This window comes from Ambystoma mexicanum, chromosome 5p, assembly GCF_040938575.1.
Source record: "Ambystoma mexicanum isolate Mex_15411 chromosome 5p, UKY_AmexF1_1, whole genome shotgun sequence".
Taxonomy (NCBI): domain Eukaryota; kingdom Metazoa; phylum Chordata; class Amphibia; order Caudata; family Ambystomatidae; genus Ambystoma; species Ambystoma mexicanum.
The window spans coordinates 661,309,806-661,335,743 of NC_090930.1; the positions used below are offsets into that span (position 1 = coordinate 661,309,806).

Consider the following 25,938-nt stretch of genomic DNA (forward strand, 5'->3'; position numbering starts at 1 on the left):
GCAAGGGCCTCCCATCATGGCCCAGGCACGTGCCCAGGCGGCCCCACAGCCCATCCCTGAGTTCGACGTATCGGGCCTGCCATCCAGCATTGGGCCCAGATGGAAGAGGTGGGTCGACCGCCTCGACATGTACTTTAGAGCTGCACAAGTGACAGATGATGACAGCAGGCTAGCAACTATGCTGTATTCAGCGGGGCCTTCGGTCCAAGAGATTTTTGAGGCGCTGCCACCGGGTGATGGCTCCTATGACGCAGCTAAGACTGCCCTCCAGGCTCACTTTCTGCCTCTCACCAACTCGGACTATGAAAGGTTTGTGATGCTGTCGGCGAAACAAAAGGAAGATGAGACGCTGGACACCTTTTATGGGCGCCTGCGCTGCCTCTCGCTGGCATGTGCATGGGGTGACGCAGAGGACATGATACGAACTATGCTGATCCAGGCATGCTCCTCGGGCAAACTCAGAAGGCAGGTCCTGAGAGAGCCGGGACTCACTCTCCCCCGCATCCTTGAGCTGGGCCGGTGCCATGAGGTGGCGGATGCTCAGGCAGCCAGGCTGGAGGCGGGGTCCCGCTCAGTCAAGTCTGAGGAGGTGTGTGCCATGTGGCGGGGTGGCAGAGGAGTCAGAAGACCTGGGGCAGGCCCCCGTGACAGAGCAGGAAGAGCGGGTGAATCGTGCCAGAAGTGTTGGTATGATCTTCCTCACCCAACTGAGTGTCCGGTGGCGGGGAGGACATGTGGTAGGTGTGGACTGCCTGACCATTTCTCGAGGGTGTGCAAGACAGCCCGGTCCGGGTTCCAGCGCCAAAGCCGCCCGCCAAACATAGCTCAGGTGGACCAGGGTGAGGAGGATGCCCAGGTGGAGGAGGCAGAGGAGGAAGAAAACGTCTTCTTTGTCTCCAGCGTGGGAATCCTGAGAGGAAAGAACCGGAGACAACCAAGGTGTGTGGTGGAGGTCAACAACTCGCCAGTCCCGGTCCTGGTAGATACGGGGGCATCGGTCAATGTGATGGCCCGGGGACATTATGATGCCATGGACTCACCCCCGAAGCTACTAACACCGAAGGCTCGCATATTTGAGTTTAGGGGACTGGAACCGATCCCACTGGATGGGGCCTTTGTGGCGAAGGTGGAGCACGAGGGCTCGCAGATCAAAGCCTGATTCTACGTGACGCCAGTAAGCAACAAGACTCTGCTGAGCTGTGCCTCCGCTGAGGCTCTTGGAATTGTTAGCTTCGCTTACTCGGTATACCTCGAGGACATTAACGACCTGCTCGAGAAGTATTGCGCTCTCTTCAACGGGATTGGGCGGATGACTGGCGACCCCATGAGGTTGCATATTGATGACTCTGTGCAGCCCATCGCCCTGAAACGCTGCAGGGTGCCGTTCCATCTCCGTGAACAGGTAGACAAGGAACTGGACAACCTGGTGGGCCTCAATATCATTGAGAAAGTAGAGGGCACGACCCCCTGGGTGTCCCCGATCGTCGTGGCTAGGAAGCCGAAGCAACCTGACTCTGTCCGCATCTGTATAGATGTGAGGCTGCCGAACAAGGCCATTAAGAGGGAGAGGCATCTTACCCCTACTATCGATGACATTATTGCGGAAGTGCAGGGGGCTCACTTCTTTTCCAAGCTGGACCTCCGGGCGGGCTACCATCAGGTGGTCCTCCATCCTGAATCAAGGTACATCACCACATTCACCACCCACCGGGGACTATACCGCTACAAAAGACTAAGCTTTGGAGTGTCCTCGGCAGCGGAAGTCTTTCAGAATATAATCAGAGGCGCCCTCGCAGATCTGGAGGGCGTACTAAACATCAGTGATGACATCTTGGTGTTTGCAAAGACTGAGGTGGATCATCTGAGGAAGCTGGCGAGGACGTTCGAGAGACTGCAGTCACTGGGACTCACCCTTCAGAGGGATAAGTGCGAATTCCTGCGCCCCTCCATTGAGTTCTTCGGATTCATATTCAAAGAGGAAGGAGTATCGCCGGACCCCAAGAAGGTTCGGGATATCAAGAAGGCGCAGCCGCCCGAGTCAGTGTCCGATGTCAGGAGCTTCCTCGGTATGGTCACTTAATGTGGGCGGTTCATTCAAAACATTGCCTCCAGGTCTGAACCTCTCAGAGCACTAACAAAGAAGGAATCCACCTGGCACTGGGGCCCACTTGAACAGGCGGCGTTCGAGGACATCAAGGGTGCGCTAGCGGCTGAGGACACGATGGCGTTTTTCGATCCAGCATTGCCATCGGAGATCATCGTGGTTGCCAGTCCGTTTGGCCTGGGCGCCGTACTGACTCAGATAGATCGTGACGGGGGTGTCCGGCCAGTGGCATACGCCAGCAAGGCGCTGTCCGAGACTGAGCAAAGGTATTCACAGATTGAGCGCGAGGCACTGGCGGTTCTCTGGGGCTGCAGGCACTTCCGGCTCTATGTCCTGGGACGGCCGGTGACGGTCGTGACTGACCATAAGCCCCTGCTTCCTATTCTGGCAGGGTCATCATCGAAGCCACCGGCGAGGATCGAGAGGTGGATGCTCGCTCTTCTGGAGTATGGAATCACCTTGGTGTACAGGCCTGGGGCCAACAACGCAGCAGACTATCTCTCCCGGCACCCGGGAGTGCGTGGGGGAGTGGAATATGACACCTGTTCGGAGGAGGCTGATGATCATATCCGAATGGTGGTGGAGGCGGCCACTCCCAACGCCATGCCCCTGGCAGAGCTGGAAGCGGCAGCTGCCGAAGATGAATGCTTTCGAATCCTAAAGCATTCCATGCAACAGGGGTCATGGAAGTCAGTGCTAGAATCTTTGACAGGGCGGACTCAGGAAGCCAAGACCGGACTGGACCAGCTGTGGAAGGTCACGGAGGAACTGTCATTCTCGGCGTAGGGTCTGCTGCTCCGAGGTGACCGGATAGTAGTCCCCCAGTCGAAGGTAAAGGACGTGATCAGTCTAGCTCACCATGGACACCAGGGCGCTGCGAAGACCAAGGCCAGGCTGCGGCTGAATGTTTGGTTCCCGGAACTCGAGCGGAAGGTCGACGACTTCGTAGCGGCCTGTGTGTGGTGTCAAGCGGCATCCCCGTTACAGAGGGAACCTGCCATTGAGGCGATGCCCCGGGGCACGCGACCTTGGGAAGTGGTCCATGCGGACTTTGGATCGACGACCATGAGCACCCACTTCCTGGTAATGGTCGACGAGTACTCGAGATATCCGGAAGTGGAGTTTGTGGAGTCTGTGGCATTCGAACATGTCGTGGTGGGTGTGGAGAAAATGTTTGCGTCCCACGGGTTCCCCCATACGCTGTGCTCCGATAACGGGGCGCCCTTCCAGAGTGAAAGGTTCTCGGAGCTGATGGAGAGCTGCAGAGTGCAACACCGGAAGATAACCCTGTTGTGGCCCAGGGTGAATGGAGAGGCGGAAAGGCTAATGCGGACACTCAACAAGACCTTCAGGATCGCCCAAGGACAGGGACAGTCCCTCCAGAGAGCTCTTTATCAGTTTCTGCGGGTGTACCGCACCACCCCGCATGCTTCCACGAGCGTGGCTCCGGCGGAGGCGTTGTTCAGGCACTGCCGGTGGGGTCTGCTTCCCGAGGTTGGGGACAAGGAGCCGGGGGTGATTGACAACCAACAGGTCGAGGCGGACCGGCGGGTGAGGATCGAGCAAGAGAATTTGCGAAGGGGGCTTTGCCCGCAGCGGCTGGAGCCCGGGGACGAAGTGCTCATCCGCAATCGACACCCCCACGGGAAACTCTCCCTCCCCTATGAGCCAGAGCCGTTGGACGTTGTGGCCGTCAAGGGGTCCATGGTAACTGTCTCTGACGGAAGGTCTGCCATCACCAGGAATGTCAGTTTCTTTAAGAAGCTGAGGGATCCCAGAACTGAACCACCTCTGGAACCTGACTTGGTGGAGATACCGGACGATGGAGGAGGCCCTCCCAGCACTCCAGAATCCCCTGTCCGGGGGGCGTCGTCGGTAAGACTACTCGTGCCGGAGGTAAGCAGGAGGCTGGGCGAGGGAAACCTGCTTACCTCAGCGATTATGTGCTGGGACAATTGTCGAATCAACCTGAGTCCGGGGAGTGTTGAGTAAGGGGACCCGGGTGGTTGATAATAAAGGGACCAGTGGGGAAACTGTATTGATCGGTTGTGTTAATAACTTTGTGTGGTTTGCAGTGTGCATTATAATAGTAATTTGTGTCTCCTCCCGAAAAAGGAGGAGTGTGGTGCTGCCCATTTTACAGGGACGCGCAAGCGGTGGCGTGACGTTACACGCCACCGCGTGCAGCATAAATAAAGGGGGCGTTGCTGGACGCGGGCAGAGCGACCGGGAAGCCCGAACAGCAAGGGCGTGTGTGGTGTGGTCCTTGCCAGGTTGGGGGCTTACGGGCATCGCATGGGGGGTCTGGACAAACCCCCAACACATGGGGTTCACGCATGGTTGACACACTGGGAATGCAAGTGTGACTGATGGCAGACAAGCGTGGTCCAGACAGGTCCACCATCATGGAATGGGGCGAAGCTGGGATATTAATGAGCATGCACAGGGCTCGCGGCATGCAAGGCTTGGCATGAATGATATGATAGGTTATTTATTAACGCTCTTACTACCCAGAGGTTTCTAAGCGCAGACCCAGGGATCGAACCTGTGGTGCTCCATGTCATCTTGCTTCCAAGGCGAGCATGTTGCCCCTGAGCTATCCTCCTGAGAATAACACGCCTGCAATGCAAACAATGTTACATTGTTTCACTGAAGGCAGAGCGGCATGTGAGAGCAGAATGGGATCCTCAGGGAAACGCACAGAGAAGAGGAAGCACTTGCCTGATGCTTGCACTGACTCTGCCACTGATTCCGCCTCATCCTTCTCAAGGAAAAGAAAGGGGGAGAAGACACCATATGAAAATCAGCTCAGAGGAATTCTGAAAATAAAGTGAAGGACAAGCACTACATGAAGAGAGTCCAAATAAGATGAAGCGAAAGAAAGAGCTAGAGAAGAAAGAGAATCCCTTCCTTGTCTTGATTCTTCCCCTCCTCTTCCTGCTGCTCCTCATCAAGTGAGTCTGAGTCCTCAGAGGAGGAAAGTGAACCAAAGGGAAAACACCTGGATAGGGATTCACTGGATAGTTCGAATCTTACCCTCTGTAGCACAAAGTATGAGATTTAAAACCCAGACTGCCCAGGCAGACTCAAAACAAGCGACAGTCACACATCAAGAGTTGCGGTGCCAAAAAAAAGATTCTAAGGGATTGGAGGGACCGTGATGAAATAACTTCATAACGGCCTCCACACATGCCTCCGTTATATCACTAGCTGCCCCGTGTGATTTCCAAAAGCTGTTCAAGGATATTGAGCCGCAGTCAGACCGCACACACATTCTGGGAAAGTTGCAGGAAATAGGTGGAACGACTATCTGGGCTGGCCTTTGACGGAGTGAGTGTTTCGTCCTTAGCCATGGTGTGGATATATCTGGCACAGATCAGGGATTGGCATACATAAGGAGCCCAGAGAATTGCGGCAATTGAACTGTTTTATTTGGGGACCTTCTTGAAGAGGAAGTCCACATAATGTTAAAGGATGGCGAGCATGTGGGCAAACATGGGAAGAAATCAAAAAGCAGTCTTCAAGTCCGGACCAATGGGGCTACACCGAAACTCCAAAAGGTCATCCAAAAGCATGCTCATGGAAAAGGCCAAGTAAAGGTTTACCCAAACACCAGGAGTTGAACACACCACCAAAATAAAACAAAATCTATGAACACATGCCATCGGGGGCTTGATTGTTCAATTTTTTACAAACGCGTGGAACCCGCGTAAAGGTTTTTTTTGTAAAGTTGGAGTACAGAGTCGAATTTGTGAACTGCACATATCAATCTGGCCCGATTTAAACCCCACTACCTAGAAGTGAAGCAAATACACTTACACTACTTTAAGGTGTCCAAAGGGTAATGGATAAAATGGCAATATCCTCTGTAGTCAAGGGAGAAAGCAGAGAAGTATTTGACTCATTAATCTTTCCAGTGCCCAAACATCCGGGTCCGTTCAGACTGGCTTTGGGATGGACAGTTGAAGTGACTCCTCATCTCTCCCTTAGGTATTGCCAAAATTCCACCAGTCACAGAAAATTATTTTACTTCCCTTTGACACAAATCTGACATTGCGGACACTGCACCAGAAACATATTAAAAAACACAACATTGCACTTGTCAAACTTATCGAACAATCTCTGGGTAGGTGGGGGTTGATGACGATGGGATGGGATATGGCCATAAGAAGCCAAAAAACTGGTGTTTTTAACCTCGAAAGTCTGTGAGCAGTCTGAATGTTCACGAGCATCTGTGCCTATTTCTGCATAACAGGGTTGATGGAAAGCAGTTCTTCGATGGCTTATAACTTTGACGCCACTCAATGAAATTGCATGAAACTTTGGAATCGTACTCTAGACTTGACTCTGAATGGTTTTGGAAAGTGTGCACAAAAGTTTGCAAAACGATTTAAAATCAAGATATAAATGTATCTGTAAAGTTTGGTGGGATTTTATCAAGAGGGTGCTAAATTAGAGGGGGGTCTCAGCATTTTTAGGTGGCTTATAACTTTGCTGCCATATGACGAATGTGGACAAACGTTTTCAGAAAGATTATAGAACCAACCTTCAATGTTTGTGTAAAGACTGAATGGATTTTGTCAAGTGGAGGCTAAGTTATATGACTATTGTATGTACATACATTTTGACACGTTTAAAAAAATAAAACATAAGCGGATTTCAAGCAAACATGTGTAAGGAGCATTGGCAAGGACCATAAAGCATGTTTTTGCAAATGTGTCAGTGTTTTATTTTTTGACAAGTGTCATAATGTAGGTACAAAAAATGGTGACTGAGGTATAGCCTGTGGCCATGGGCAGTGGCCAGATTGTCTGGGTCATGGTATAAGGTCATGACCCAGACAATCTGGCTACTGGCCATGACCATGAGGGACCAAAAATGGGGTTAAAGTGGCCATGTCCACCTGGGGTAAAGTTATTCGAAAGTGGGATAGGTTTGAAAGGGAAACAAATGTGCTTGTGGTATAATGGTCATAGGGTTCTGTCTTCGCCTTCTGCAGGCTGCCATGGAAAGGGAAGACGAGCTCTGTATGGAGCCCCGCCTTCCCTATCCATGGTGGCCATCTTGGAAAAGGATTTTCCTTAGCACCCGGGTTCCCGCTTTGGGCTGCAATGGAGGATAATGGTCCGGAGCCCTCGTTATTTATTTATTTATTTATTTATTTATTTATTTATTTATTTATAATGCGCCAAAGCCCGCAGGCATCAGGGCGCACACAGACAAACTTTGCTTGGGCTGATAACTTGGGCTTCCTGGAACGGGGGATGAACGTCACCTATTTCCATTAACATAACACAAAATGTTGGAAAAACGTATTGAGTCTATGTACTTTACTATGTACTTTACTGAGAAATTTAAAGTAGATGGAGTACATAAGATTTTTTTTTTTCTATATTTTAACTGTGAAAGGTGGTTCCTAAACGAACCTTTCTTTTTTTTGTTTTTTTAAAAAGAAATGTTTGCAGGAGAGGTTTGAACGTAAGGTGAGGAGGGAAATGAGGGAAGAGGCACCAAGCACTAAAATGGAGGGGCAGGTGGACTGGGGAAGATGTTGTGCTTGTGTTACTTAAGGAAGTGGGCAGTGTTTATCATGCACCTTGATTACAGCTTCAAAAGCACTTTGAAATTGCTTCCCCCTACAGAGTGGTGTGTTGGAGTATACAGAGGACTGTTATCTTCCAAAGATATGGATCAACAGCCTCTTTTATTGCTTGCATGGTAGCTGGTGGGATTTTGTGTCCCACAGAAGTAGGCTATGTGGTTACAGTATTGGTTGAGGAAGAGGATTTGGCGGAAGACAGCTAATACTTGCTAAGAAAGGAACAATCTGTTGGGACAATGACCACGCCGAAAACAGTTAAGCAGTAGTTTATTGTATGTTTTGAAGCCATATACAAAAGACCCCCAACCAACACTACAGCCAACAACCAACTGCTGATTCTTGAGTAAAAACATTCACTGAGGATTCCACACTCTGGAACCACATGACCTCATCACTTGCCACAGATGAGTAGTCATAGAAGAAATACATAATAATCACCTCATAGATATAAAGCATCTACATAACACCCCCCCTCCCTTATCTAAACAAAAAAAAACAACCTTTTAATTTCCTTATGTCAAATGAAAACCAGAAAGGAGGAGAAAGGGAGGAAAAAAAATAAAAATAAAATAAACAATGATGAGAAAAAAAATCAAACACAGTATAAATAACAGCAGTAGCAATAATGCAAATTCTGCAAGAAAAAAATGGGAAGCAAAGAAGCTCAGACGTAGAGTTTCACTTCACTTCATTATTTTGGCAACTCTTGACAAATTCCATATTTGACCACTTTCTAATCTCACAGCACCCTCAAATACTTGTGCAACCCTGACAGGATCTGAATATAGAGGATCACCCTTCTTGGAAACAACAGCTCTCCTTATCCTGATAAAATCACCCAGTTCAACAATCGTCCTCTTCCTAGGAAACTTCTCATTTGTCTTCCTTACCCATTTTTCCTTTCGCTCTTCCATCCTCTTCCTCACCTCATCCACTACATTATCAGTTTCTCTTGTTCTACCCATCCAAGCCGTAGATAACAATGTGTTACCCTTTTGTCCTCTCATTAGCTCAAAGGGACTGACTCCCGTTTCAACACGGTGCCATCCGCAAAGCATACATCCGTTCTTTAACTGCAACCTTCCTATACATGCCACATGCATTCGCCCCTCTGATTCCTTCCATTATACACCGATTTACTCTCTCAATCATGCCATTTCCCTGGGAATAGTACAGCGCAGTTCTTTTGTGCCTTATCCCACACTTGTTTAAATATTCCTGAAATAATTTCCCAGTGAACTGTGGACCATTGTCTGTGAGCACACTCCTAGGCAGTCCTTCCCTTTCAAAGACATCCTCTAAGAATCCCACAATACTCTGGCACATTACTTCCCTCATTACCTTGAACTCCGTCCACCGCGAAAACATGTCTATCGAAGCAAGCACAAACTTTCCTCGCCCCCTACCCATATCTACCGGGCCAAGGACATCTATCGCAAGGTCCTGCCAGACTCCCTTTGGTGCTTTCACTTTCCTTACCGGCTGCACCACAGCTGATAGATTTTTCCAGATTTAATACAATCAGCACATTCCCCAACCACTCTCTTAACTTCACAATCAAGACCCGGCCACCAATAGTCAGCTTTTATTATTTTGTAAATTCCAATATGACCTTGATGTGCAATCTTAATTAATCTCCCCCTCAAACATCCATGAACAACCAACTTGTCTCATCGGTATACCAGGCCACCCTTCACTGACAACTCCAACCTCACTTCCCATAGCGATCTCTCTTTACCAGACAGCAACCTCTTTTCAGGCCATTCCTCCCTGACAAAACTAACTATGCGTCTCCACCTTTCATCGGACACTTGGATCCATTCTTCTTTCTGTATCACACCTTCTACGGTAGCAAAAACCATATTCCCTACATCCACATACTTGTCACCATCATCTTCATTGGCATCATCCATTCTTACTCTCGATGCATGGTCTGCCTCCACATTCTCTTTACCTGAAACCACCTCAATGTCAGATTTGTGACATTGTAGCCTGGTTACACAGCAAGCAACCCTCCTCAAGACTTTATCAAGACCCTTACCCTCAAACATCGCCTTCAAAGGCTTATGATCAGTTCTCAGGACAAGTTCTTGACCCCATACAAAGTTCTTTAGTTTCTCTAACGCCAAGTGACATGCCAAGGCTTCCTTCTCCAAAATAGAATAGTTAAGTTCAGCACCTTTCAACATGCAAGAAACATGCATCACAACTGCCTCTGTGCCATCCGCCCCCAGTAGGGACATCACAACTCCTATACCCATTTCATCAGCGTCTACAGTGAGGACGGTCCTTTTTCTCGTATCATACATGGCTAAAGGCTCTGCCATGTCAATCTTCATTTTTAATCTCATTGAACTCCCTTTCACATTCTCTGTCCCACTCAAACTCTACTCCCTTCCTCAACAATGCCCTTAACCTAGTTACCTTATCAGCATAATTTTCCACAAAACGATGATAAAACTCTATCATTCCCAGAAATGATCTCAATTCTGCTTTATTCCTCGGCGATTGTATTCTCATAATTCCATCTACCAAATCTCTTTTTGACCTCAGCCCCTCCTTTGATATCTCATCCAAGTATTCCACCACTCGGATAGAAAATACACACTTCTCCCCTCGCAACGTTATGCCACGTTGTTTGAAAATCTCCATCACCACCTCCACCTTTTTTTTTATTCCTCCTCACTCCTCCCACATATCAACACATCATCTTGAAAACACCAGACATCACTCACCCCCTTTAAGAGCTTATCCATGACTTTTTGGAACACCGATGAGGCTGATATCAGCCCAAAGGGCATACGGCGAAATTGATAAATCCCCTCATAAGTGATGAAAGCAGTGAACTTGCGAGACTCAACATCCAAATTAATCTGGTGATATGCACTTGCCATATCTAACTTGGCAAAAAACTTTGCATTTCCAATCCGACTCAGTAGTTCCCCCATATTTGGAATGGGGTGTCGGTCAGCTATCACACATCGATTTAGCTCCCTCAAATCAACATAAACTCTTAAATCGCCGTTCCCCTTTCTTACAACAACCACTGGGGAAATCCACTCTACAGCTTTGGCTGGTTCAATAATCCCTTCCTTTTCCAACTTTTCCAACTCCTCACGTACAGCATCACGCATAGACATGGGCAAAGGTCTGAGTTTGGCAGCCGCAGGCACACTCCCATATTTCAACACAATTTTGTGTACCATCCCTTTAAGACATCCCACACCCTTGTTAAAAACAGCTGGGTATTTCACAATTATATAATTTTCATTACCCCCCGTCTTGTCGTTCTCTGAACCATTGCTAACATTCAGCACTTGTTCTTTACTATAGGGGTCTAATCTGATGCTCAATCCCCTTTGCTCCCTCCACCCAAGCAAGGTCTCACCTTTTTTGGTAACATAAATCTTTCCACATGTCATCCTACCTTTAAATTTGAATTGAGCGTTACAACATCCCTACACTTCTATCCTGCCTCCATTGTAACCCCCAGGGTTCTTATCGGAGGGACCCAAATCTTCCATACGGCCAAAAACTATATTTTCATAAACTGCCCTTGACATCAATGTTATTTTTGAACATGAATCTGCTAGCATTTTCACTTGATGCACATTTACCTCAACCGAAGCAGAGGGGTGTTCGCACTCGTCAACTTCAGTACACCGTACCATATTCACAGTAACAATCTCATTCTCTGACCCCTCACCTTCCTCTGATGACACTACATCGCATTCCTCAACCAACATAGTGCCTTTTCCTCCACCAATGCGGTAACTCTTACAACAATTTTCAAAGTGCCCCCACCTCTTACAAATACTGTAAATGGCACGCCTCCCAGGACATATGGGAGAAGTAGATAGATGACGTGCACTCCCACACCAGAAGCAAAGCCGGTCATCCTTCTTTACTCCTACTTGCATACCATCTTTCTGGGCAACTTTATTCCCCAGGTGACTCCCCCCACCCTTGCCCTGGTTGACATCATAACGTTTCGCTGGTCTGGCCTTGTGTTTCTTTTTCTCTTTTAAACCATCCTTCTTTTTGTCACCCACTCTCAGCACCTCAGTCGCCTGGGGAGTCTTTATTTCTTTGGTAGTTAATTTAGCGACACACTGTAATGTATGTTCGATTCTCTTGGCGATGCCTATGACCTCTTCCAAATTAGGGTCATCTTTCAACCACACTCTTTCACAAATTTTGTCATTGGAACAGTGCAGCATAAATTGGTCCCTTATATGCTCATCCAACCCCCTGCCAAATTTGCAATTTAAGGATAAGTGTCTCAGTGCCGTAATATACTCTTCCACAGTCTCCCCTTCGTGTTGAAACCTCATCCCAAAGTGGTACCGTTCAAGCACTGTGCTTATTTTTGACTCAAAATGTTTATCAAGCTTTGCTAGCGCTGCGTCAAAATCGTTTGCTTTGCCTTCCACATCCAGTTCAACAGTGTCTGGAAATGTATCATAAATTCTTTGCCCTTCATACCCGAGGAAATGCATTAGCATGGACACTTTTCGCTCTGTGGACATTCCATTTCCACAAGTTGCTTTTACATAATGTAAAAAGCCTCTTTTGCAGGGCCCCACTTAATTCTGGGTGGGCCTGGGGTGGGCATGAACATTTGTGGCACTGGGACTCCTGATAAAGCCATGACCATGCAGGATGATGCGAATGAGATCACTCTAGCACACGATTTCAGGGAGACTCACACACATGAGAAGGATATACTGTATAGTGCAGCGTAGTATTTCGCAGCGTAGCACAGTACAATAGTGCAGACACAGGGCTGATCCCTTCCTTCCCTCTCACCTGTACAAAAAAAACCTTGGTCGCTTGAACAATGAGGGACACACCCCTCGCAGGCAGCTCGCAGGGGCACTGCTATCGGTGACTCAACCACTGCCTTGCCAAATGGGCCCTGGGTGGGGTGAGCGCGGGAAAGTGGTCCAATCCTTCTTTTCACTTCCCGATCATCGGGCATAGAGAAGCGATCACACTCTGCAGCCGGCGCCACGTAGCGCATGTCACGTGACTCGCGGTCACAAAATTAGGGGCGGGGACCCCTTCCCGGCAATACTGGGGCTCCTCACCTAAATTGGCCAGCGATCGCCTCGGAGTTTCCGTTCAGGAGAAGTCGGGCAGTGACCAATCACGCTGGTACCAACACTGCAAACAACGAAACAGCTGGGCCGAGGGACGTTGGGGCGGGAACGCCTTCTGCCAGATTAACTTTGCAAATCGCTGGCTTCGCTTCCCCTTGTCAAGCAGGATAATCAGAACAACGCGGTGGCACAAAGGGGTGCAGCTGGGCAATGGCCACTCCTTCCCAGATGGCGTTGGGGGTCTCAGGTCAGTCCCAGGTGGGTGCCACTCACTCCTGGCATCCTATCCTCGTCGCCAATGTTGGGACAATGACCACACCGAATACAGGTAAGCAGTAGTTTATTGTAAGTTTTGAAGACATATACAAAAGACCACCAACCAACACTACAGTCAACAACCAACTGCTGATTCTTGAATAATAACATTCACTGAGTATTCCACACTCTGGAACCACATGACCTCATCACTTGCCACAGATGAGTAGTCGTATAAGAAATACATAACAATCACCTGATAGATATAAAGCATCTACATAACACAATCTTTCTGAGAGCATTGCAGTAGTTGGATTTTGTGTGGTGGAGCATCGAGGTGGTCCTGTAGGAGTAATGTCCAGGTAGTCCGCAACTGAGTACAAAGTTGCACTCAGTGCATTTCACTCTTGTAGCTTTAGCCTTTGGTACATTTCCAACAGTGGTAAAGAACTGCCACACCCACAATTCTCTCGGTGCTAGAGGTAGGCACTTCCTCTACCTCATCTTCTTGGACCTCTTCATTGTCTTTGGAAATACTGCACTTTTCTTGTTGTGTGGGTCCTCCAGCTGGTGGTGGTGGTGGTGGCTCTTGGGGAGGAGGGATGGCAACAGCTGATGCCATTTTTAAGATAAATAGCAGTCTTGCTACTATTCTACCAAGTATGTGCTTTGTACTAGATTGTTAATGGATAATGAGTAAGAATAGGTGTAGGAGCTGTGCAAGGGTAAATTCTGAGCTTGAAAGTTCCTAGATCAGTAGAAAATGCAGTTCCGAACTGTCCTCAAAGCAAGGACCCGAGCGCGAAGTGCAAACGGGTTCATGGACACGTCATTATGCCGCGCATGAGCGCATGGTCACACAATGACGTCAGACATTTGTAGACGTCGACGGAAGCAAAAACAGTGGAAAAAGTATAGAAGTGTTAACAATGATACTAGAAGGTGGGAAATGGCAGAGTTTTAAGGTGAAACTTTGTACATTGGACAAAAATGTTGCTATATTGGGGTAAGTATGATATTAGTAAGTTGTAGGAGAATAGCATGCCTTGGTAAAAATGGTTAAGTTGCACTAATAAAAACTTATGAAATTCAATGAAAAATCTTTGTTAAAGGGACGTTATGGTTAATTTGCACCAATAAAAACCTATAAAATTCACTGAAAAAATGTTGTTAAAGGGACGTTATGGTTAAGTTGCACTAATAAAAACTTATGAAAGTCAATGAAAAGAATTTGTTAAAGGGACGTTATGGTTAAGTTGCACTAATAAAAACCTATGAAATTCAATGAAAAAATGTTGTTATAGGCACATTATGGTTACAAGCAACCATAACTCGTGCCACCACTGTGCACTGCTAAGACTAACACCATCGAGGAAGGTTCAAACAAAATGCTCAAAACATGGATAGATAAAAACCAAACTCTCCTAAAATCAATAGGAAGCTCAGAGAACGAGCTTCTGGCTAATCCGAAAAAAACGGCAAAAAAACTGAAAGAATCAGATTGGTGCGACACCCAACAGAAAGCACTCAACTACAAATCTGTGGCCCATCTCCCGCCTTTTGCCCAAAAAATAAACGAGCCCATTAGCTATCTATTGAAGTTTCCGAACAAGACTTTTCGCTCAACCTTCTTGAGAGCAAGACTGAACATCTTAAAAACTAACGAGATCTTGAAAACCCGAGGCAAAGCCGCGTCTGACTCCTGTCATTTCTGTCTGAACCACGACTCAAAGGAGAGCCTAAAACACCTGATTCTCCATTGTCCGGGAACCACTGGCAACAGAGAAACCCACTTGGGTCACCTCCATTCAAAATTCTCAAGACTGGATGAAGACTACTGTTGGTCATACTTGATAAATGGGCTAAGTCGAAGACCAGTAATCGCTGTGGTAAACATTTTGCACAGTTTGAACTTGGACGCTATCTGTTAACGATCAGAAAGACCCGGAAAGGACTTAGCCCTTTGACAAGGAACTGGAATACTAACTTGACAAAAACAAAATCAGAAAATACACGAAAGCTCCTAAGGAATCAAGATTTCACTTCTTCTTTTCTTGTAAAAACTGTTAATTCAGTTAACACAATAAAAAAATAAAAATAAAAAAAAATGTTGGTAACAAGATGTCAGGGGGGATTGTGTAATGTTAAACATGTAATAAACAACTAACAATTTAAGACTTACTACACACTTATGCTAGTACAAACAATACATAAGAAGACCCACAATGCATACAAATCAGAGGCACATAAAGGGAAACTAAAGTAAGGAAGAAAGAAACAGCATCATCAGAAAATGTTAATAGCATTAAAGTTTATCTTCATGTATACAAATGAAGTGTGTGTTTGAGGCCTGCCTATTTCCCCATGTAGGTGCACCATGAGCTGAGACCAAACCCTAAGGAAAGTACCTTAAGAACATATGACAAGGTTAACGTCTAGATGTACAGCACCTTTTGAATTTTTATATTCTGACTGTCAGTGAACAAAACCACCTTGCCTAGATATGTCAGTGAACAAAAACAAGTGGACCAGATATGTGATGTCATCAGTGATGTCATCAATGACATTTGTGATGTCATCTTTGATGTCCTGGGTGTTAGTCTTAGCAGTGCACAGTGGTGGCGTGAGTTATGGTTGCTTAGCTTTCCATAACTAGGGAATTTATTAGGTTTTTCGCTTTTACTTGTAACCATAATGTCCCTTTAACAAAGTTTTTTCAGTGAATTTCATAGATTTTTATTAGTGCAACTTAACCATAACGTCCCTTTAACAACGTTTTTTCATAGAGCGTCAGGGGACCACTCCGGTGGTGATAGTGCGTGGTACAAATATCCTTTAACATTAACATTAACATTGAATATATAATATATATATATATACATATATATGTATATATATATATATATATATATATATATATATATATATATATATATATATATATATATATATAATGAATAAGGGGGAACATGCCTGCTTATATAAACGCTTGATGTACATAGCCATGGACTTACCCCACGTTCAAAATCATATTCAAAATAGCTAAGTTTGGTTTCAGTCAGGACAAAGAGCCTCTTCTTAAAGTTGAGCGGAGACGTCTTCTTCTTCTGCTGGGATCGCTTTAGGAAAATGCTCTCCAAGATAATCCCGGACATGTTTTAATCCAGTAGCCACTCCTGTTGAATGCAAACACATGCGATCACAATGGCTGGAGGTTGGCAAGCATGGGTTATTGCACAGTACTTCCTTTTGCGCAGATGTGTATTGTCTCCTAATGCGCTTTGTGAAGTAAGGTATGCGTAGAGGCCTAGAGAACATATTATTTAAGAAAACACATTGGATAATATAATCTGAAAAATACAACGTTCCTTCAGAAATTAAGAATATTCTAAATGCTCAGAGAGATTTGTTGACTATCAGATTTCCATTTCTTCACACTTCTTGCTGTGCCCAAGTCCATTCATCAATCTTCATTCAGTCCTGGTGGTTCTCGATTTATTTAGCACATTTGACAGTGTTGACCAAGCCCCTCATCTGACTTCCCTTTCACCAATGGTAGGGTGAGTACATGGATTCATGACACCTCAGGCAAAGTGACATTTGGATGCCTCCACTCCCTTATAATGAGGCTTGATTAGATGTTTTCAGTGTCGATATGCCACTCCCTTCAATCTTTTCTCTGGTGCCACCCGAAGCCGTTTTATACTAATTGACCTTTTCACAACTGACCTCGGCAGAATTGACCTTGGGGAGAATTGACCTAATTGAAAAGGTCAATTAAGACATATAAGCGGGGGAAATCCCCTGCAAGCTCCTACCCAATCCAAAACCCCCTGGCAACCCCCCAACCAATCGCCTCAAATATCATTTATAATCCAAAACCAACCCAATATATACATAAAATAACTGAAATAATATAAAGGTCAATTGTGCAGAAGGTCAATTATGACCACTATAATTAGGTCAATTGGGGCAAAACTTCAATTGTAAAAGGTCAATTTGGGTAATAGCCCAGAAGCGGTTCATAGTCACACTGTAGCTGCTCCTTGGAGATGATTTCAATCACTACTTTGGCCTGGCTGCATTTATAGCCACCATCGTGCATGTTTTGGTGTATCATCTATAGAAATCTCTCAGTGGCCCTCATTACGACCCTGGCGGAAAGGGGTTTACGCCGGCGTAAACCATGGCGTACCTTTCCGCCCGACTACGAGTTCCCGTAGCGCCATGGTGATTTTCACGCCTGCTTTTTGCAGGCGGAAAAATCCATGGCGCTACGGGACTTGTCGTTAATTACGCCACCGTAATTTACGGTGGCGTAAATAACGCCTTCCCCACTCCCATTATACCCTATGGGGCTAAAATGGGAATGGGGAAGGGTAAATGGGGAGTGGGGACTTACCGCCCCGCCAAGGTCGGAATGGGGCGGTAAGTCCGCCAACCCCCATGGCGGAGTTGGCAGCTTTGCGCCATGGATCATGGTGCAAATTGCACCATGGTTCTCCGCCAGGGTCGTAATGAGGCCCAGTATGTTTTATGATGTCCTGAAAAGTTTGTTACTTGGCCTTCGTTTGGCTACACATGATGTCACTTTTTTGCTTTAATGCTCGCCTTTATGTCGATGATAGATATTCTTTGACTGTCACACTTAATGCCTGTAATGTTCCCTGTCCAATCTAAAGTGAATCATGATCACCTAACAGGTTGCTCTAGCTTGATCCCACCACAAGAGATACACTCACCGTTTCTAATTTTACATCTCCTGCCCTCCCTCCTTCCACGCCGTGGCAGCTTTCTTCATTCACTCAGACCCTATCAGGTCATAGCCTGTATGTCTTATTCAAGTCTTTAATTGCTGTCCAGGACTAAACTGTGCCCATTGCCAGTGAATGCCACTTCCAACTCTATAACTTCAGAAGAATGTGCTTTCTGCTTACTTTTGTTTTAACAGAAAAGGACAATATAGACCTACCATGTCTAAATGTCTGCTGCTTCTCATTTTCCATCCTTCCATATTATGCTATATGGACCTACCATGTCTAAATGTCTGCTGATTCTCATATTTCATCCTTCCATATTATGCTATGTGGACCTACCATGTCTAAATGTCTGCTGCTTCTCATATTTCATCCTTCCATATTAGGCTATGTGGACCTACACGTCTAAATGTTTGCTGCATCTCATATTTCATCCTTCCATATTATGCTATATGGACCTACCATGTCTAAATGTCGGCTGCTTGTCATTTTTCATCCTTCCATATTATGCTATATGGACCTACCATGTCTAAATGTCTGCTGCTTCTCATATTTCATCCTTCCATATTATGCTATACGGACCTACCATGTCTAAATGTCTGCTGCTTGTCACATTTCATCCTTCCATATTATGTGATATAGACCTACCATGTCTAAATTTCTGCTGCTTGTCATATTTCATCCTTCCATGTTATGTTTTATGGATCTACCATGTCTAAATGTCTGCTGTTTGTCATATTTCATCCTACCATATTATGCTTTATAGACCTAGCATGTCTAAATGATGTCTGCTGCTTGTCATATTTCATCTTTCCATATTATGCCATCAGTCCATCTCACTCAGCAGGTTGCACACCATTTGTTCTTAATTATTGCTCCCATACATCGGCTTTGTTCCTACCAGGGCCATTAGCTTCCCATCATCTTGTGTTTCTAATTGTATTTTTTTGTTTTCTTGAGTCGATATTTGTGCGGTTCTTTCTCTCTTTGTGTTACTGCAGCCCTACTATTTCTCTTATAACCTCTTGCTGGCTACCTGGCTGGGGCCTGCTCGCCACCTCGCTGCGTGACCCATCAAGCTTTATCTTGCGTATATTTGCCTGTGTCTGAACCCTGAATGTTCTTCCTTTATCTCTAACCTCTCCTTTGAAAACATCCCTTAAAATACCATTTAGTTTCTATTTCTTTACTTACATATTTTTCTGAACTCTAGTTAATGTAAATTCTGATTCAGATATTTTCTATTTTCTTGTACAATGGCGATTTACCGTGGTCAGCAGTTAATGCTAATATATTTATGTGGGCCTATATATTTCAATGACAGTAAATCTAATGGCATGGACATAAGCAAAGTCGACATTGTACTAAACGGTGTAGCACATCTAGAGCAACACTGTGAGCAAGCGACAAACTGGCTGACAGAATAAATATATTTATACAGTGCTAATACACTATATGCATCATGACTGAGCAACACAAAACCTTTCAGAGAGACACTATTCACTGTTCTAGGTCATTGTCATGACTGGCACCTGACATGAAAGGATAACAGTTGTACTTAGCCCTGGTGACACAGGGCCTGCCTGACCCACAGGTATTTGCACTGGAGCACATGAGGAGATGCGCATCAGTCCCTCTGATGTGAACTTGCTACTCCTTACCAGATTCACACGGCCTACAACCAGAGCAAATAGGGAGCACCTGCTTTTGTACAGTACATTTCTGGTTACTGCTGGGGAGATCATAGGTGCCCACTACTAGAGAAGATTCCTGGTCATTGCAGGGCAGATCAGATGTGCTTGCTACAGTAGATTCCTGGGACCTGCAGGACAGATCAGGTGTGCTTGCTACAGTAGATTCCTGGTAGCTGTGGGGTGGGGCAGATCAGATGTGCTTGCTACAGTAGATTCCTGGTACCTGTGTGGGGCAGATCAGATGTGCTTGCTACAGTAGACTCCTGGTAGCTGTGGGGCACATCAGATGTGCTTTCCTACACTAGATTTCTGGTAGCTGTGGGGCAGATCAGATGTGCTTGCTAGAGTAGATTCCTGGTAGCTGTGGGGCTCATCTGATGTGCTTGCTACAGTAGATTCCTGGGACCTGCAGGGCAGATCAGATCAGGTGTGCTTGCTACAGTAGATTTCTGGTACCTGTGCGGCAGATCAGATGTGCTTGCTAGAGTAGATTCCTGGGTCCTGTGGGTCAGATCAGATGTGCTTGCTACAGTAGATTCCTGGTAGCTGTGGGGTGGGACAGATCAGATGTGCTTGCTACAGTAGATTTCTGGTACCTGTGGGGCAGATCAGATGTGCTTGCTACAGTAGATTCCTGGTAGCTCTGGGGCAGATCAGATGTGCTTGCTACAGTAGATTCCTGGTAGCTGTGGGGCAGATCAGGTGTGCTTGCTACAGTAGATTACTGGTTCCTGCTGGGCATATCGGATGTGTCCATTACTACAGAAGATTCCTGGTATCTGCTGGCCAGATCAGATAACTAAGTATAGCGGAACACTTCAGGCAGGTGATAAATTAAGCACGCAATCAGTCATGAACAGGCACTTGCCGCTTCACGCACTGAGATTGTAGGGCAGGTTGAGTGGCGGCCCGCAAATGTGCTGTGATTCAGCAGTCCCTCATCACTTTTTATACTCCCATTGCTCCAGAGTACTCAGGCAACCCTTTGTTGAAATCTCCCTTTGAGAGGCAGGTAAAGAAAGAATGAGCCGGGCACAGTTACAGGCAGCCGCAGTGATTGACAGCATGTTGAATGAGCCGGAAACCGCAAGTAAGATCACAAATTCACATTTTGCTAAAATCCTAGTCTCACTTTGGCATCTTCCCCTTAGTGTTCTGCCTAGCATTGCTAGGCAACTTCTAAATGCCCTGCAGAACACTGTAGTCCCGGGCTAATCATGTAGCAGGCAGCAGACAACGGAATTGCACGGGGAAGCACTACCACACGGAAACTCACGGTGCCTGCCTTCTCACTGCCTCTGCCTCCTCTTCCTCCTTGATCAATGGAAGAGGAGGGTTTCAAAACAGCATCTAGCTCAGACGTTGGGGCACAATATCTTAACCCTAATGGTTTCCAGTTCAAGCATCAAGTCAGGGAAACACAATTCAAATGTGTCAGTAGATCCTAGCAAAGGCCTGGGGCAATGGTCTTACCAGGTCCCAACCCCTCTGATCCTGAAAGACAGATGTCTCAAGGGGGAACACATCTCCCCTCTGCCCGAAAATCATTCCTCTGGAGCATGAGGATAATGATCTTTTTCTTAGCTCCCTTGCACCACTAAAATCTGAGAGTGCCTGATAAAGGAGAAAACAAAATTTTATGAACAAATGGATGGATAAACAGTTTTCCCCCGTTTTGGGCATGACACTGCCCTCTAAAGTGTCTTGAAGATAAGCTCCACCAGTGGCCAACATGGGATCTCTTGCCTGCAGTCTGTAAAAAGAACATGTCTGGTGCCAGTTTCTCCATTGGCACCAGAACCTTTGTGGCATACATAACCCAAACTCTGATCTGGGTTTTTAAGCATATCCTGGTGATTTTGACATTCCTGATGGATGCTGCCCCTCTGCATTCAGAAGTTGATGAAGCAACAATACAGACGGCTATCGATGGTCTCTGCACCGCAGATGATTCTGCAGCGTCTTTGTGGAAAGCTTGATGCAAGGTATGATAGCACCTAAGGAAGATGGAGCCAAGCCAAAGAGCAATACTCATTCACCTTCCCTTTGATATATGATATATAATATGATATGATATGATATGGCATTTATAACGCGCCTATACACAAGTGTTTCAAGGCGCGATGAGGCAAGGGAGGGGGAACAGAGGGAAGACAGACAGCGATCCTACTAGGCCAGGTGTCATTTAGATCGTGCAAGTGCATGGGAAGGGGGAAGGGAGAAAGTGTTGGGGTGAGGGGGAGGTGACAGTGTAGTGCATGGGATAATAGAATACATAAAAATAAGTAAAAGTAAGGCCAATAGGTGTCAAGTGCAAGGGTAAGTGCAGGCATCAGATGTCAAATGCTGGTAGTGGGACTTCAGGGATACAGAAAACAGTCCCCAAGTGCGGGGGTTGCCAGGAAGACAGTGCAGGTGTGGGACTGGCGGGGGAGGGGACCTGGGCCTGAGATCAGAGGGTAGCCAGGTAACCAGTGCAGTTTCAGTTTCAACCAGGAAGTCAGCAGGGGAGAGGAGGAGAAAAAGGCAGAAGCAAAGAGAAAGGTTTTGAGGTGCTTCTGGAACCAGATATGATTCTCCTCAAGTTTCAGGGAGGCAGGGAGGCTGTTCCAGAGGGAGGACCTAGCTGAAGAAAGAGATCTACCACAAACTTGTTGCTTGGAGAAGCGAATGCCCCTGATGGAGTTGGAGGCAGATGAGCGAAGAGCTCAAGAAAGGAGATATTTAGGAAGAGGGAGTTGAAGGTATTGAGGCCCCATGCCCCAGAAGGCCTTGTGGACAATACAGAGGGTTTTGTACTTAATCCTCGCAGCCACTGGGAGCCAGTGCAGAGATTTTAGTCCTGGAGAGATACGATCCCTGGAATTGAGGCCAAGGACAAGTCTCGCAGTCCTGTTCTGGATGAGTTGCAGAGGGCAGAGATTAGAAGCAGGCAGATTTGGAAAGAGGTTGTTGCAATAGTCCAGCCTAGAGAGAACCAGAGCTCTGGAGACAGTGCGCTTCTGAAGGAAGGAGAGGAACGGAAAAATACTTCTGAGGAGATGCAGCTGGTAGTGTGACTTTTTAGAGACATCAGAGATGTCAGGAGAGAAGGAGAGTGTGGAGTCAAAGATGACCCCGAGGTTTTTAGCCTCACAGATGGGAGCAGGAAGAGGGCCAAGGGAGGCCGGCCAGACAGTGATAGGAAAGGAGGGTGTGATTGTGCCGATGAGGAGTATCTCGATCTTACTGGCATTAAGGCAGAGATCATTGGCGGCACACCACTCCTGGATGGTGGACAGACAGTCACAGATGAGAGAGGGATAAGAGGTGGCTGACGGTAGCCTGAAAATGAGCTGAGTGTCATCCGCATAGCACTGGAAGTCGGCAGGTGATCAGGGCCATTGATCTACAATGGGGACCAAAGGAAGAAGTTGGCAGGTGAGAATAAAGTTATTTTCCCCTTTACCAGACGTTTCCTCCTTATAGGCAGTCAAGCCCATCACAAGGATTCCAGAGAGCATGGCCCTTTTTAATGGAACGGTTCATGGCCTGGGGTTTCAGGGTCTGATAGATCTTGAAAGGAGCTGGCCCCCACTCCCTCATGACCTCACCAGGAGTCTCGTCAGCCATACACAGATCTCTCTGCCACTTTGACCTGCAGTTGCATCTCCAAGCCGTCTGTGTAAGGATGACAAATCAGGCGGTCAAATGTTATTAAACCTGCAGTGGGGTACTCACTGTAGATTCATAGTAATCTAGCCCGTGGGATCTACTAATGAGCCAAGAGAAGGTTGGAGCCACTGACGGTAGCATTTCTCCCACGATGGGAGAAGGGCATGCGGATCCCCCAAGTATATTGTTCATGTTAACGTTGTCAATCCATTGCTACCCATAACCTGTATTTTAACAGAGAGAGTGTTTAGCACAGTCATACCCAACCCTTAATTGTCAATGCTCGAAAGGTTCAGAGAGCTTGTACTTCCTTGGAGGTAGTTAAAAACAGGAACTGGTGTTGAAGCATATTAGGTCACAGGGTGCCGATCACAGTAAATAAATCAACATGCATAGAAGCAGGATTAACGTAGGGCCTGGGTTCTTTCTTCTAATTAGTTGGCAAGGTTAGTAGCTAGAGTCTGTCTTGTGGAGCTTTCGCATCACATAAGTAAGGACTTTGATGAAGAAGACAGAGGAGCGGTAATGACCCTTCTAGACATAGGCATCGCCATGTGCAAAGATGGTGAGAATGTGAGCATCTAAGATATTCACATTCTCACCCCCTTTCTGGACCTCCTGAGACTCACTCACAGGGCAAAAAGGTATTGCCATATTTTGGGTGGAGGTAAAATTGTGGGGAAATACCACTGATTTTTCAGGACATGTTTCAACCTATAATCATGCGATATTAAGTCTATTTGGGATTTTAAAAATTCTTCATGGAGTAAATACCTCCAAACTCATAATGATAACGTTGGTAAAATTGAGCATTAATCGAAATATAAACCATCTTACTCGTTACTATGATACCATTATGTCCCTTTGAATTTGTAGAGTACAAGCCTCTGTTGCTGCCACACAATGACAATCTTTCTAGCTTTCAAGACCAAGTAATCTAGATTTTTCATCCATGCAGATGTGAGTAAAATAATTCTGATTAGTTCTTCACGGTAATTTATTTAACAGCTTAATTTAGTAGGATGAGACTTTCACATCTTCTTCAAATATCTTTGGCTTGACCTTGCACAATCCCCTAGGTGTGGGTTGTTCCTAAAACATACATTTATCAGTAACTATGATATGCAATTTTCCAACAGTCAAGTGCGCATGCATTTTATGTTTATACTAGGCCCTAATTTATTCACATTGCACTTTTCTTTTCAGTATGTTCATGTCAGGGAGTTTATGTTTAAGATCTGTTTGCTGTAGCACGAGCTTGAGGGGAAGCTGAGTATGGGGGGACAACAGGCGCATGAATTACTTATAAGGCCCTCTCAGACCTCTTTTTTATGTGTAAAATGTAACTATTCTTGCCATTAATCTACTTTCAGCATATTCTTTCCTTATACTGTACAATAGGTCATACAAAGTGAAACAAAAGGCAACACACACCCTCAACCAAAGTGAAGAGAGCATATGTACACAGAAGGTGGGCAAACCCTTCAGAAAGGAAAGACAGAGGGCTTGGTTTGACCCCCTGTAGATGTGTTGGCCGCAGAGCTGACATCTACGGAGAAAACTACATTGGCTTCCGGTCCATCGACGAATCCAATTTAAATTACTATGCTTGATCGTTAAGTGCATACACAACTTTGCACCTTATTACGTAGTGTCACAAATTCAAATCTATACCCCCAGCAGTCCTTGAGATCTATGGCTCTACATCAATTGGTAGTTCCCACCTCTAGATTTCTCCACTGGGGGATAGAAGGTTTTCAGTGGCTGGTGTCCGCGCATGCAATGGTATACCACACCATCTAAGGAAGATGGAATCTCTGACAGCCTTCAGAATACATCTAAAAACATATCTGTTTGAATAATGCCTTGTGACTGGTTATGGGTGTTTCTTCTAACCGTATTTAAGATCTGCGCTGAGATGCGGCTTAACGCTTGGTTTCCAATGGGGATATGCGCTATATAAATTCCAATTCAAATCAAATCAAATCAGACTGGATAGAACTCTAGGAAGCCTGCCCAGATCTTATCATGTCTGTCCAATTGCCCTTCTTTCCTGGTTGACCCTTGCCTTAGTGTTGCCAGCTTAAAGGGGTCAGAAAGCCAAATCACCACACTGGGTCGCATCATACTTTTCCATAGCCCTAATATCGCTCTCTCAGCTCTGACTACGGTGGTAGGGTAATTGTGCTGTGTGCACCCGATGTGCGGAAGGAATCATGTGCACCATAATGGTCAGGGTGGAAATGCATCAAGCAGGCTTGTAAGGGTTGCAAGTACACGACTTATTGAACACAAAAATTAGGAGTAGTGAAATGTTCGTCAGGGACTGGTACAGGCGCAGGTCCACACACAGAGGTGGGCATGCATGGCTGAATCATACACGCGGAAATACCCAAGACAGGAGCACCAGACCTGGAGTGCTCGGTAGGTGCTGAATCTGGATATTCCCAATAAATCGTGCCCCTCCCCCATACAGAGTGCTCCTGATCCTGAGAACTCCAGAGGATGTGGCAGTGGTCCGAGTCCCGCCATTGGCAACTGGTAGGTACAACGCTACAAAATACATTTGCCTCATTCAAGGTATTCTGTGTATGGCTGCTTTGTAAGTAGCATTTAGGTTAATGAGCTATGCTAACCATTGGCTTTACAGACTGACAGACCCCAGCTAAATTTGAACAAAGGATTTCAGTAGATAGTTCGTTAAATGTACTGACATGCAGGTAGGGACTGAACATGCACAACAGTTAGCCCTAGGATTAAGGAGAAAGGG

General features: G+C 46.1%; 1 protein-coding gene across 5 annotated transcripts in view; it reads right to left on the reverse strand.

The window, feature by feature from the left end:
• The window catches only part of BTK (Bruton tyrosine kinase), an 805,015-nt gene that overhangs the window by 416,589 nt on the left and 362,488 nt on the right, over positions 1–25,938 (reverse strand). For all 5 annotated transcript variants that reach the window (XM_069613032.1, XM_069613031.1, XM_069613033.1 and 2 more), the window contains one exon: positions 16,078–16,239. In XM_069613032.1, the coding sequence (XP_069469133.1) occupies positions 16,078–16,218 (141 nt within the window). In that variant the 5' untranslated portion in view covers positions 16,219–16,239. The remainder of the gene's footprint in view (positions 1–16,077; positions 16,240–25,938) is intronic.